Genomic DNA, 13,169 nt, shown 5'->3' on the forward strand with positions numbered 1-13,169 from the left:
CTCTGGTCATTTCTAAGCTGCTGCCAGAAAGGTCACCATGAATATAAGAACATAATAAATAGGAGCAGGAATACGCCATTTGGCCCTTCAAGCCACTCTTCCAGGCTGATCTTCTAACTCAACTCCAGTTTCCTGCAATATTGCCATATTCCGACTCCCTTAGTACCCAATTATATATTGCCTTCAGTCTTGAATATATTCAATAACAGAGCACCTACAGATTTCTAGGACACAGGATTCGAAAGATTTGCAACCCTCATAGTGAAGAAATTTCTCCTCATCTCAGTCCAAAATGACCGACCTCATATACTGAGACTATGATCCCTAATTCTTGACTCTATAGCCTCTTAGCATCATCACTGTCTTGCCCCTTGAGATTTTTATGTTTCAATTCAACTCTCATTGTTCTAAACTTCAGACAATATGAACCTAATCTGATCAACCTCTCCCCTGAAGCAATTTCTCATCCCAGAAACCAGTGTACAGAACTTTTTGCTACACTTCCTCGAGGGCATGTATTTCCTTCATCACGTAAGGAGACCCAAACACACTGCTCCAGATGTGGCCTCACAAATGCCCTGTTTAATTGTAGTGAGCTGCTAGATTGTGAGCAGTTTTGGGCCCTGTATCTAAGGAAGGATGTGCTGGCCTTGGAGGCGATCCAGAAGAGGGTCACAAGAATTGTCCCGGGAATAAAGGGTTTTGTCATATGAGGATTGGTTGAGAACTCTGGGTCTGTCCTCGATGGAGTTTAGAAGGATGAGGGGGATCTCACTGAAAGTTACAGAACACTAAGAGGCCTAGATAGAGTGGATGTAGATAAGTTGTTTCCATTAATAGGAAAGACTAGAACCTGAGGGCGCAGCCTCAGACTGAAGGGACAACCCTTTAAAACTTAGATGAGGAGTAATTCCTTAAGCCAAAGGGTGGCAAATCTGTGAAACTCATTTCCGCAGAAGGCTGTGGAGGCCAAATCACCGAGTGTCTTTAAGACATAGATAGATAGGTTCTTGATCAATAAGGAGATCAAGGCTTACGGGGAGAAGGCAGGAGAATGGGGATGAGAAACATATCAGCCATGATTGAATGGCAGAGCAGACTCAATGGGCCGAATGGTCGGATTCTGCTCCTATATCTTATGGTCTATTGTTACAACGATCCAACTTATTCCCTTGGGCTCCAAAAGAAATTCCGGAGGGAATTACCAGAGGGAACTTTGCAGCTCTTTCCTGGCCTAGTCTAAATCCACACACTTAAGTCACGTGGCTTTAACTAAACCAGGCATGGATACTGTGTTTCCTTTCTCGTGAAGCATTCAGAACAACCAAAAATAAATCATTCAAACAGAAATTAAAATATTGTAGTTTTAAAATCACATTAATTATTCCCAAAACATATTAGTTATAAAAACATTGACTCTTAATTTGCATTTGTTTACCTTTAATTATCTGTTCATTTGATTTTAAATGATGCACGATAAACACTGTGTTGTTAATTAACTTTAATAGCGAAACCTACTGAATAATTAGAATTTTTAAGAGAAAAGTAACAGGAGTGGACTTACGTGAACTCTAGCTTCAGAACACAAATTAATCCTTATTTATTCAAGGACAGTCTTGAGACAACTTTGTCTGCTTTACAAAGCATGAATATTGAAAATATTGGTGCAGATCATCCTCAACCAATTGGTTTTATTGCAGTTTTCTTTACAAAGCAAATTATATTGATCACTGGAAGACATTCATTCAGAGTATATAAATGAAATAACAAATTGAGCTTTCTTAAATTGTTCTAGTTATCCATCACACACTCGGTCAATAAGATTAAACCCTTTCATTATTGCTAAAGATTCCCTCGAAAAGTTCTGTCAAATTATTTTCTATTAAAACCTTGGGGTGAACTCAAATTGCCACAGAAACTAAACTTGATTCATGACATGAAATAAAGCTTTGAGCAGAAATTAAGCATGCTGCCTTCATCAATCCTATATTAATGGCTTTCAAAACTGTTCATTCATAAATAACACACACAAGTTATTAAAGGCTTATCTATGGTTTGCTCCTTGCATTAATTTAATTTCAGGAAAACAAGGTGAAGTTCACTGTGTGCATGCACTATTATGAAATTTCAACTCTGAGACGCAAATTCCGTTTAAAAAAAAATTGTACAAGGACCACTAATTTAGGACCTCTTTGTTCTCTTTTCCTGGTTTGTCTTTTCCACTGTGGTCTCCACAATTGTGGACGTCTCTGAATAGCCTTGCAGTTTGTTATCTGTAAATGTCTCAACTGCTTCCGTCATTTCTATCTTTTCATAGTATCTATAATTTGGCTCCTCTGGGGGTTTATTATCTGAAGGCAGTGGTTGTGTGGGCGTGATTATTCTGGTTCTGTCCTCATCCTGCTTCTGTTTGTCTCCCGAAGAAGCACCTTTACATGCCCATTTGTCAGGAGCATTGGGATGTGGCTGTGGCATAGATGGACCACTGAAAGGTGTCGGCTTATAATCCGAGACTTGGGAAGGTTCTGGCATTGATGGGGTTGGAGGTGAAATTGATGGCGATAGTGTTGGTCTCTTGGGTTCTCCATTAGCGCCTGATTTTCTATCATCTTGCTTTTCACCTTCAGACTTGTCTTTGCCTTTGTCTTTAGTGGAGTCAAATCCTTTCCCGCCATTGTCATTTCCATTGTATTTTAAAGGCGTGGGCTGGTCTGGTTGTGGAAGAGAGTCGCTATCAACAGGAAAGTGTTGATCATCAAAAGTAACAATTACTTGACTCTTTGCAGGAACTGATGTGCAGAAGAAAGGATCCATGTAGCTGGATTCACCTGTAACTTGCACATAGTGCCCTTTGGTATAGAACACCACTGCAGGTAGTTCTGGTCTCTTGTGTCTTCTCATTTTGTCTCTCACTATGTTGCACAAAGCATGATAAATCCTACTGATCTGTGCTCCATCAGGTACATCATCTGGTCTTGTATCCCCTTCAGCTTCATCAGAATAAAATTCTCCCTCCTCATCCTCTTCCTCATCCTCATCCACACTGACTTTCTGGTCTTCGCACATTTCGGAAGGGTTCTTTGCACATTCCTCATCTGCTCCATTATCGCCTGGGCCGTCTGAAGATGCAGTGTCCTTTCTCTTGGCTACTTTTCTAGAATGCCCTTTCTGACTGGATGTAAAATGTGGGCCGAACTGAGTGGCCAGAGTGATATCTAAAAAATAAAATGCAATCTTTTACTGATTGTTCTGCTGAGAATGTGCTTGATCAATTCTTAGCTAAATCAGAGGAAGCATTTTAAAATCAAATTATGGTGGGGCCTTTATCACAGAGTCACGTGGAAACACACCTCTATTCTGAAATGGCTTCTGTGAAAATCTTCAGTATGTGTACTGATTACCAGGGAGGAGAGAGTGGCAGAGAGGGTTAGGGTGGGACAAATGGATTGAGGGATGCCAAGGAGAAGGAGCACAGAGACCTCAGAGAGCTGTGGGGCTGAAGGAGGTTACAGAGATTCGGAAGGGCGAGGCCATAAAGGAATTTGAACATGAGGATAGCAACTTTAAAACTGAGGTGTTGCAGGAATGGGAGCCAATGTAGGGCAGTGAGCACAGCGGATGATGGGTGAATGGGATTTGCTGTGAACTGGGATTTGGACATGCATGAACTCATAGTTAGGCCCCTCCCTCACAACATGATAAGCCCCTCCCTCACAACACCAAGGATCAGTCACGTCAGTATATTATGTAAATGAGGAAACACCTCATACTTTCTTGATTTATGTTGAAGCTGAGAGGGACACTGGGTCCCAGGGAGCCCAGGAGCTCTTGATGTCAGGCAGAGCTAAGAGATTGGAGACACCGGAATTCCAATAGTCCCAGGCAGTTTTGCAATAGAATCGATTGCAGAGTGATATCCTTGTTAATCCAGAGTTCAATATCCAAGGGTATCAAACTATTTGGAAGGACAGAGTGGATGGTAAAGGTGTAGCTCTGTTATTCAAGGATGACATCTGGGCAAGAGTAAGGGATGACAACGGTGCTATGGAGAATAAGATTGAATCCATTTGGGAGGAAATCAGGAATAGTAAGGCGAAAATGTCACTGATAGGAGTGATCTATAGGCCACCAAATAGTAACATTATGGTGGGGCAGGCAATAAACAAAGAAATAACTGATGCATGTAGAAATGGCACAGCAGTTATCATGGGGGATTTTAATCTACATGTCGATTAGTTTAACCAGGGGTCGGTCAAGGCAGCCTTGAGGAGGAGTTTATAGAATGTATCCGCGATAATTTCCCAGAACAGTACGTAATGGAACCTACGATGGAACAAGCGGTCCTAGATCTGGTCCTGTGTAATGAGACAGGATTGATTAATGATCTCATAGTTAGGGATCCTCTCGGAAGGAGCGATCATAATATGGTGGAATTTAAAATACAGATGGAGGGTGAGAAGGTAAAATCAAACACTAGTGTTTTGTGCTTAAACAAAGGAGATTACAATGGGATGAGAGATGAGCTAGCTAAGATAGACTGGGAGCAAAGACTTTATGGTGGAACAGTGGAGAACCTTCCAAGCGATTTTTCACAGTGCTCAGCAAAGGTTTATACCAACGAAAAGGATGGACGGTAGAAAGAGGGAAAATAGACCATGGATATCTAAGGAAATATGGGAGAGTATCAAATTGAAGGAAAAAGCATACAAAGTGGCAAAGATTGGTGGAAGGCTGGAGGACTGGGAAATCTTTAGGGGGCAACGGAAAGCTACAAAAAAGCTATGAAGAGTAAGATAGAGTTTGAGAGTAAACGTGCTCAGAATATAAAAACAGACAGTTAACGTGTCTGCAAATATATAAAACAAAAAAGAGTGGATAAGGTAAATATTGGTCCTTTAGAGGATGAGAAGGGAGTTTTAATAATGGGAGATGAGGAAATGGCTGAGGAACTGAACAGGTTTTTTGGGTCGGCCTTCACAGTGGAAGACATAAATAACATGCCAGTAACTGATAGAAATGAGGTTATGACAGGTGAGGACCTTGAGATGATTGTTATCACTAAGGAAGTAGTGATGATCAAGCTAATGGGGCTAATGGTAGACAAGTCTCCTGGCCCTGATGGAATGCATCCCAGAGTGCTAAAAGAGATGGCAAGGGAAATTGCAAATGCACTCGTGAAAATTTACCAAAATTTACTAGACTCTGGGGTGGTCCCGGTGGATTGGAAATTAGCATACGTGACACCACTGTTTAAAAAAGGATGTAGGCAGAAAGCAGGTAATTATAGGCCAGTGAGCTTAACTTTGGTAGTAGGGAAGATGCTAGAATCTATCATCAAGGAAGAAATAGCGAGGCATCTGGATGGAAATTGTCCCATTGGGCAGACGCAGCATGGGTTCATAAAGGACAGGTCGTGCCTAACTAATTTAGTGGAATTTTTTGAGGGCATTACCAGTGCAGTAGGTAACGAGGAGCCAATGGATGTGGTATATCTGGATTTCCAGAAAGCTTTTGACAAGGTGCCACACAAAAGGATGCTGCATAAGATAAAGATGCATGGCATTAAAGGTAAAGTAGTAGCATGGATAGAGGATTGGTTAATGAATAGTAAGCAAAGAGTGGGGATTAGTGGGTGTTTCTCTGGTTGGCAATCAGTAGCTAGTGGTGTCCTTCAGGGTTCAGTGTTGGCCCACAATTGTTCACAATTTATATAGATGATTTGGAGTTGGGGACCAAGGGCAATGTGTCCAAGATTGCAGACGACATTAAGATGAGTGGTAAAGAAAAATGTGCAGAGGATACCGGAAGCCTGCAGAGGAATTTGGATAGGTTAAGTGAATGGGCTAGGGTCTGGCAGATGGATAACAATGTTGAAAAATGTGAGTTTATCCATTTTGGTAGGAATAATAGCAAAATGGATTATTATTTAAATGATAAAATATTAAAACATGCCGCTGTGCAGTGACCTGGGTGTGCTAGTGCATGAGTCGCAAAAAGTTGGTTTACAGGTACAACAGGTGATTAAGAATGCAAATGGAGTTTTGTCCTTCATTGCTGGAGGGATGGGGTTTAAGACTAGGGAGGTTATGCTGCAATTGTATAAGGTGTTAGTGAGGCCACACCTGGAGTATTGTGTTCAGTTTTGGTTCCTTACCTGAGAAAGGACATACTGGCGCTGGAGGGTGTGCAGAGGAGATTCACTAGGTTAATCCCAGAGCTGAAGGGGTTGGATTACAAGGAGAGGTTGAGTAGACTGGGACTGTACTCACTGGAATTTACAATGATGCGGGGGGACCTTACAGAAATGTATAAAATTTATGAAGGGAATATCATAGAGTTTCATAGAATTTACAGTGCAGAAGGAGGCCATTTGGCCCATCGAGTCTGCACCGGCTCCTGGAAAGAGCACACTACCCAAGGTCAACACCTCCCCCTATCCCCATAACCCAGTAACCCCACCCAACCCACCTAAGGGCAATTTTGTACACTAAGGGCAATTTATCATGGCCAATCCACCTAACCCGCACATCTTTGGACTGTGGGAGGAAACCGGAGCACCTGGAGGAAACCCACGCACACACGGGGAGGATGTGCAGACTCCGCACAGACAGTGGCCCAAGCCGGAATCGAACCTGGGACCCTGGAGCTGTGAAGCAATTGTGCTATCCACAATGCTACCGTGCTGCCCTATAAGGAATAGATAGGATAGATACGGGCAGGTTGTTTCCACTGGCAGGTGAAAGCAGAACTAGGGGACATAGCCTCAAAATAAGGGGAAGTAGATTTAGGACTGAGCTTAGGAGGAACTTCTTCACCCAAAGGGTTGTGAATCTATGGAATTCCTTGCCCAGTGAAGCAGTTTAGTCTCCTTTTTAAATGTTTTTAAGATAAAGATAGATAGTTTTTTGAAGAATAAAGGGATTAAGGGTTATGGTGTTCGGGCCGGAAAGTGGAGCTGAGTCCACAAAAGATCAGCCATGATCTCATTGAATGGCGGAGCAGGCTCGAGGGGCCAGATGGCCTCCTCCTGCTCCTAGTTCTTATGTTATTCTTATGTATTAGCAATATTTTCTATGTCTGTTCTTGAGACAGGGTAAAGGCCTCCACTTCCCTCCTTCACTCTCAAACCTACAACCAGATCAAAGTGGACGAATCTATGGTTGCAAAATACCCTGGCCCTGGGATTTGAATAACACGGGACAAAACCTCTGTTTCACCTCTCATCTCCTCCAACAGCCGCAACCTCCCAAGGAGTTTCAACATTGTGCTGTCTGTTTACAAACTTATTAGTTGCTTTGTATCTGTTAAAGTCTCAAGAACAGGTTTTAAATAAAAGGTTGTCCTTCTCCCACCTAGTTGTGCATGTGAACACCACCAACCCCAAGTTCTCCTCCAATTTACTGATGTGTGTAAGACTGATAATTGGGTAATTACAGGAGGGGCATTCAAGTTCCCCAACATAAATTGGGATAGTCAGAGTGTAAAGGGTTTAGAGGGGGATATAATTTTTAATAAAGTGACCGAGTGTGGATGAAGAAAGTGCAGTTGATATAGTTTATATGGATTTTAGCAAAGCCTTTGACAAGGTCCTATTTAGGAGACTGATTGAAAAGGTGGAAGCACATGGAATTCAAGGAAATTTGTCGAGATAGACCTGAAACTGGCTTAATAATAGGACACAAAGGGTGGTGGTAGAAGCATGTTTGAGTTACTGAGCTGGTGTCGAGAGATGTACCATAGGGATCAGTGCTGTGTCCCTTATTGTTTGTTGTATAAATACAAATGATACATCTGAGAATATGGGGAATGATAAGTAAGTTTGCAGTCAACACCAAGACTGATAGGGTGGTTAACATTGAAGAAGAGGTTCGTAGGTTACAGGAAAATATAAATGGGTTGGTCCGACGGGCAGAGCAGTGGCAGATGGCATTTAACCCCGATAAGTGCCAGATGATGCACTTTGAAAGAAGAAACAGGACAAGAAAGTATTTAATGAATGACAGGACACTAGGAAGCTCAGAGGAACAGATGGATCTTGGAGTACTTGTTCACAGGTCCCTGAAGTTGGCAGAGCAGGTGAATAGGGTAGTAAAGAAGACATATGGGACAGTTGCCGTTATCAGTCATGGCATAGAATATAAGAACAAGGAGGATACGTTAGAGCAGTACAGAACGTGGGTTAGGCCACAGCTGGAGTACTGTGTGCAGTTCTGGTCATGTCACTACAGTAAGGAGGTGATTGTATTGGAGGGGGTACAGAGGAGATTCACCAGCATGTTGCCTGGGATGGAGCATCTGAGCTATAAAGAGAGATAGAATAGGCTTGGATTGTTTTCTTTAGAACAGAGAAGGCTGAGGGGGGATGTGATTGAGGTGTATATGATTATAAGGGGTTTGGACAGGGTAAATAGGAAGCAGCTGTCCCCCTTGGTTGAAGGGTCAATCACAAGGGGGCATAGTTTTAGGGTGAGGAGCAGGAGATTTTGAGGGGATTTGAGAAAAACATTTTTCACTCAGAGGGTAGTGGAGGCTGGAAACCTCACAACCTTTAAAAACACTTGAATGTGCACTTGAAACATCATCATAGTCAAGGATATGGGACAAGTGTTGGTAAGTGGGATTAGGGCGGGATTAGGGATAGTTATTGTTGGGGCAGACTCGATGTGCCGAAGGCCGTTTTCTGCAGTGTATGACTCTATAAGTCACACACCATCCTGACTTTAGAAATATATCATTATTCCTTCAGCGTCATTGGGTTAAATTTCTGGAACTCTCTCCATAATAGCACTGTGGGTGTACCTACATCACACAAACTGGATTGGTTCAAGAAGATGGTTCACCACCACCTCCTCAAGGATAACTAGGGATGGGCAACAAATGCTGACATCTGCCAGCGACACCCACATATCCTTCGAATTAATAAAAAATAGATTTTCCTCCTGCTGAGTCTATAGAAAGTCAAATCTGTTTGGAAAACCACCCAAATGCGTGCACATTGTCTCAGAATCTTTTCAAAATGATGGAAGCTTTTGCACAACCCGTCACTTTTGAAAATTGTGACAGAATAATGCCAGCTTCCAGCATTATTAAGATAAAATAAAAGTGATTGCAGAATCTCTGGAGACATAAAAAACTTAAATATGTAGTTATTTATCAGTTTGCATCTGACCTTGGCTTTCAGGCATGACCTGTGTGTATTCATAACGATGACTTGCGGTCAGAGGGGTGGTTTGTGTGTCAGTCAGGGTAGATTGTGATCTGAAAAACAGAAGTAATCTATTTAGATGCTGGAGAATAATTAATTATTCGTAGATCTCTTTAACATGCGAAAGAAAATCCCAAAAGAAATATCGTTCCAACAAATAACTCCACAATTCATTATATCCAAGGCTAAGTAGGTGATCTCACCGGATAGATTTATTCATGCATAGTCCTGTTCCACTGTTGCTGCCCTTACTTCCACTTCTGAATGCCCACAACCAGCAAATTTTCAATATCTTGGAATGATTTACAGTGTTAAATATGCTATATATTGTGGCTAATGTTAAAATTGGTTGGGGAGGCAATCATAGGAGAGAGGGGTGCAGGTGAAGATTTACCTATTTTGTGTACACTTCCATGGGATATGGGCCTCACTGGCAGAACCAACATCTGTTGCCCATCCCCAACTGCCCTTGAAATAAGTGGCTTGCTGGGCCACTTCAGAGGGCAGTTAAGAGTCATTCACATTGCGGACCTGGCCAGCAGGGATGGGCTAGTTGGGATCTGGAGTCATGTAGGCCAGACCAGGTCAAGGTGGCAGATTTCCTTCCCTAAAGGGCATTAGTGAATCAGATTTTTGTTTTGAATGGCAATCGATGGTAATGGCCACCATGACTGAACCAACCTTCCATTCCAAGCTTTTTGTTTATTAATTGGGTTTGAATTCCTCCAACTGGTGGGATTTGAACCCATGTCCGCATCGCGTTAGTCGGGGCCTCAAGTAGGCATCATTAGCTGGACAGAACCCCATTCTACAATGTACAAGAGGGCCGAAGCAGGCGGGTCCTTGGCAGCTGGATTAAGGTACAGAAAAATTGAAAGTTTGCATGTGGGTCAGGGAATGCAAGATTGTTTGAATGACTCACAAAAACTTTAAAGTATGGACATGCCTCTGAAAAATTGCAGGGCCCCCTGATTTAGCTTATATTAAAAATCTGCATAATAGAGTTTGAAAGTTATTTTAAGTTTTATTGGACTTGATTAGAAACTGTTTGAACTAACATCTAAAACTCTGCCAGTTTGCGCGCACCAAGTTCCCTTCACTCCTCACCCCTGTGCTCACTGACTGACGTTGGCTTCTGGCCAAGCAGCATCTTGATATTAAAATTCTCTCCCAGAGACTGGGGAATTGTGTGTATAAGCCAGGTGGGCTGGGTGGGTGTTTTGTACTGAATTATGCTTACATTTTTTTTTGTACTTTCTGTGATTAGAAAATAATAAATGCCTTAATAAAATGTTTTTTAAAAGAAATCTCTCCCAGTTTCCAGAGAACTCCATGGCCACACCCTTCTCCAGCTCTGTAATCTCCTTCTGCCTGCCTCTCTGAGATCCCTGCACGCATCTAGTTCTGGCCTCTTGCTCAACGCAGATTTTAATCGCTCCGCCATTAAAAAATAATTGATTATTTAAAACTCTCTTGAACATTCAACAGGAAAGCCTAAGAAAAGTCCCGTTCCATCAAATGACTCCATTAATTGATAACCCCAAGGTAGGTGATGGCTGCTGATGAATGTATTTAGGCACTGTTCTGTTACACTGATGCTTGTCTCACTTTCAATTCTGAATGCCAACAACCATCAGTCTTAAGCTGCCTAGACTCTGAGCTCTGGGATTCCCTCCCGACCTCACTTGCTTCCGATAAGACACTCCTTGAAACCAACCTCTTTGATCAAGCCTTGGGGCATGTGAACTAATATCTCCTTATCAGTCTTAATGCCTAATTTTATTGCATGGTGGTCTTGGGAAGCACCTTGGGATGTTTTATTACATTAAAGGCGCTATATAAATGTAAGTTGTTGTTGCTCTATGATTTGACAATGCCATTCAACAAGGGCCGGTGCAGACTCGATGGGCTGAAGAGCCTCCTTCTGCACTGTAAATTCTATGAACAATATCATGTGCATCCCTGGTGTGGGATTACAGAAATTGGGCGGGATTTTCCAACCCTCCCCGGCAGCGGTGTGTTGCGCGGAGGTAGCCCCCCCCCCCCATTGGGCAGCAGCAGGATCTTCCAGTCCCGCCGTTGTCAACAGGTTTTCACATTGTTCACACCCTCTGCCCCCGAGGGGCAGTGGGAAAATTTCAGCTGGTGTCTTGCCTCTATTTGTAAAGGCAAAATTGATTCTACAGTAGACAATAGTCAACTCTTCTGTCTAAATAATCTCAAAAGCTTTATGTGGAATGATAACTGAGCATTATACCTTATTGCACAACTAAGCAAAGGCAGGACTGAGATTATGAATAACGTAATTAATTATGGGCAATTGAAAAGGCGAAACCTAATGATCCTGTTACGCACCTGTAATCTTCATTTGCAATAAACCTCTTGTAGCTCTCCAGTTCATCTTCCAGTGATTGTTGGTACATGACAACTTGTCGACACTCATTGGCATACTTCTCCAAGTTCTTCTCAGCTTCCCCCATCTTTTTCCTCAAGTCTTCAATTTGCTCCCTGTACGGTTGCATCTGATCCAGGTAACTTTCCTGCACGGCCTGTCTTGTCTGCTTATGAGTTTTAATACAAAGGTTTTGAAATAAGCTCCATAACTATTAATTATGCCATTTAAGATGTTTTAATTAAACATAGCAATATGTAATGTTCATCTCTCGGGTAGGGAACAAGTATTAGCTTCAATTCAGTGGGATTATTCTCCTTCCTATCAGAAGATTACAAATTTGAGGCCAGCACCAGACACTTGAATACACAAAGAATGAAAAGGTTGCATTTGCAAAGCAGCTTTCACAATCTCAAGACAGCCACAGTATTTGACAGTGTATTAAATATTTCTGAAGTGTAATCACAGTTATAATGTAGGAACCTAGACTGACCTTCTAATGCAGCACTGCCTAAGGGCCTGCCTTTAAACCGAGGCCGTGTCTGATCTCATGGGATGAGGGGTCATAAAGACCCCATAGCCCTTATCGGAGAGGAGCAGTGGCTACACTCCAAAGTTCGTCAGTGTCCTTGTCGTTATTTATCTTTCAAACAAAATCACCACAAAACAAATTATTTACATAATTTAAAAAAATATTTAGAGTACCCAATTATTTTTTTTCCAATTAAGGGGCAATTTAGCATGGCCAGTCGACCGAAGTTGCACATCTTTGGGTTGCGGTGGTGAAACGCACGCAGACACGGGGAGAATGTGCAAATTCCACACAGACAGTGACCCAGGGCCAGGATTCGAACCCGGGTCCTCAGTGCTGTAGTTCCAGTGCTAACCACTGCACCAGGTGCCGCCCTTATTTTCCTCATTTCTGCTTGTGGGAGCTTGCTGTGCACTAATTGGCTGCCACGTTTCCTACGTTACAACAGTGGCTACATTTCAAAGTACATCATTGGCTCTTAAACACTTTGTGAAATGCTGAGGTCATAAGAGGTGCGGCATCAATGCAAGTTTTTTTTTGTAATGGTGAAAACATTTTCCTGCATAACTGCCACGATTAGACAGGAAGAGCTCGGATTCATAGAAAGGAAAGTCGTTATATTGTTAACAGCACTATGAGAAAAATCAACCTTCCACCAGCCCCAAGTGCAAAAAGTATGGAATATTAATCTGATCATCAAAATAAAAACATATGCAACTCAACATTGGCCGGAATTCTCTGTACGCCACCACTAAAATCACAATCAGGTGGAGAATCCTGCACTGGGCCAAAAACAGGATCGGCGCGGGCGGGAGACCCGTCTCCAGTCTCTGGCCCCGTCACACTGACCATAACAGGCTCCCGCTGTGTGCTGTCCAGAACATGCATACAGTTAATTTGCATTCATTAGAATGCAAATAATAATAAAAATCTTTACTATTGTCACAAGTAGGCTTACATTAACACTGCAATGAAGTTACTGGGAATATCACCTGGTCACCACATTCCGGCGCCTGTTCGGGTACACAGAGGGAAAATTC

General features: G+C 42.4%; 1 protein-coding gene across 2 annotated transcripts in view; it reads right to left on the minus strand.

Annotated features, from left to right (window-relative positions):
- Positions 1-1,486: 1,486 nt before the first annotated feature.
- Positions 1,487-13,169, minus strand: part of LOC119971479 (filensin) — a 44,938-nt gene continuing 33,255 nt past the window's right edge. The window contains exons 6-8 of one of the 2 annotated variants that reach the window (XM_038807066.1): positions 11,561-11,763; positions 9,170-9,258; positions 1,487-3,215 (exon numbers count right to left, since the gene is read on the minus strand). In XM_038807066.1, coding sequence (XP_038662994.1) covers positions 2,182-3,215; positions 9,170-9,258; positions 11,561-11,763 — 1,326 coding nt within the window. In that variant the 3' untranslated portion in view covers positions 1,487-2,181. Of the gene's footprint in view, positions 3,216-9,169; positions 9,259-11,560; positions 11,767-13,169 lie in introns of both variants that reach the window. The other variant, XM_038807061.1, reaches the window with a different exon arrangement.

Source organism: Scyliorhinus canicula, chromosome 1 (genome assembly GCF_902713615.1).
Source record: "Scyliorhinus canicula chromosome 1, sScyCan1.1, whole genome shotgun sequence".
Classification (NCBI taxonomy): domain Eukaryota; kingdom Metazoa; phylum Chordata; class Chondrichthyes; order Carcharhiniformes; family Scyliorhinidae; genus Scyliorhinus; species Scyliorhinus canicula.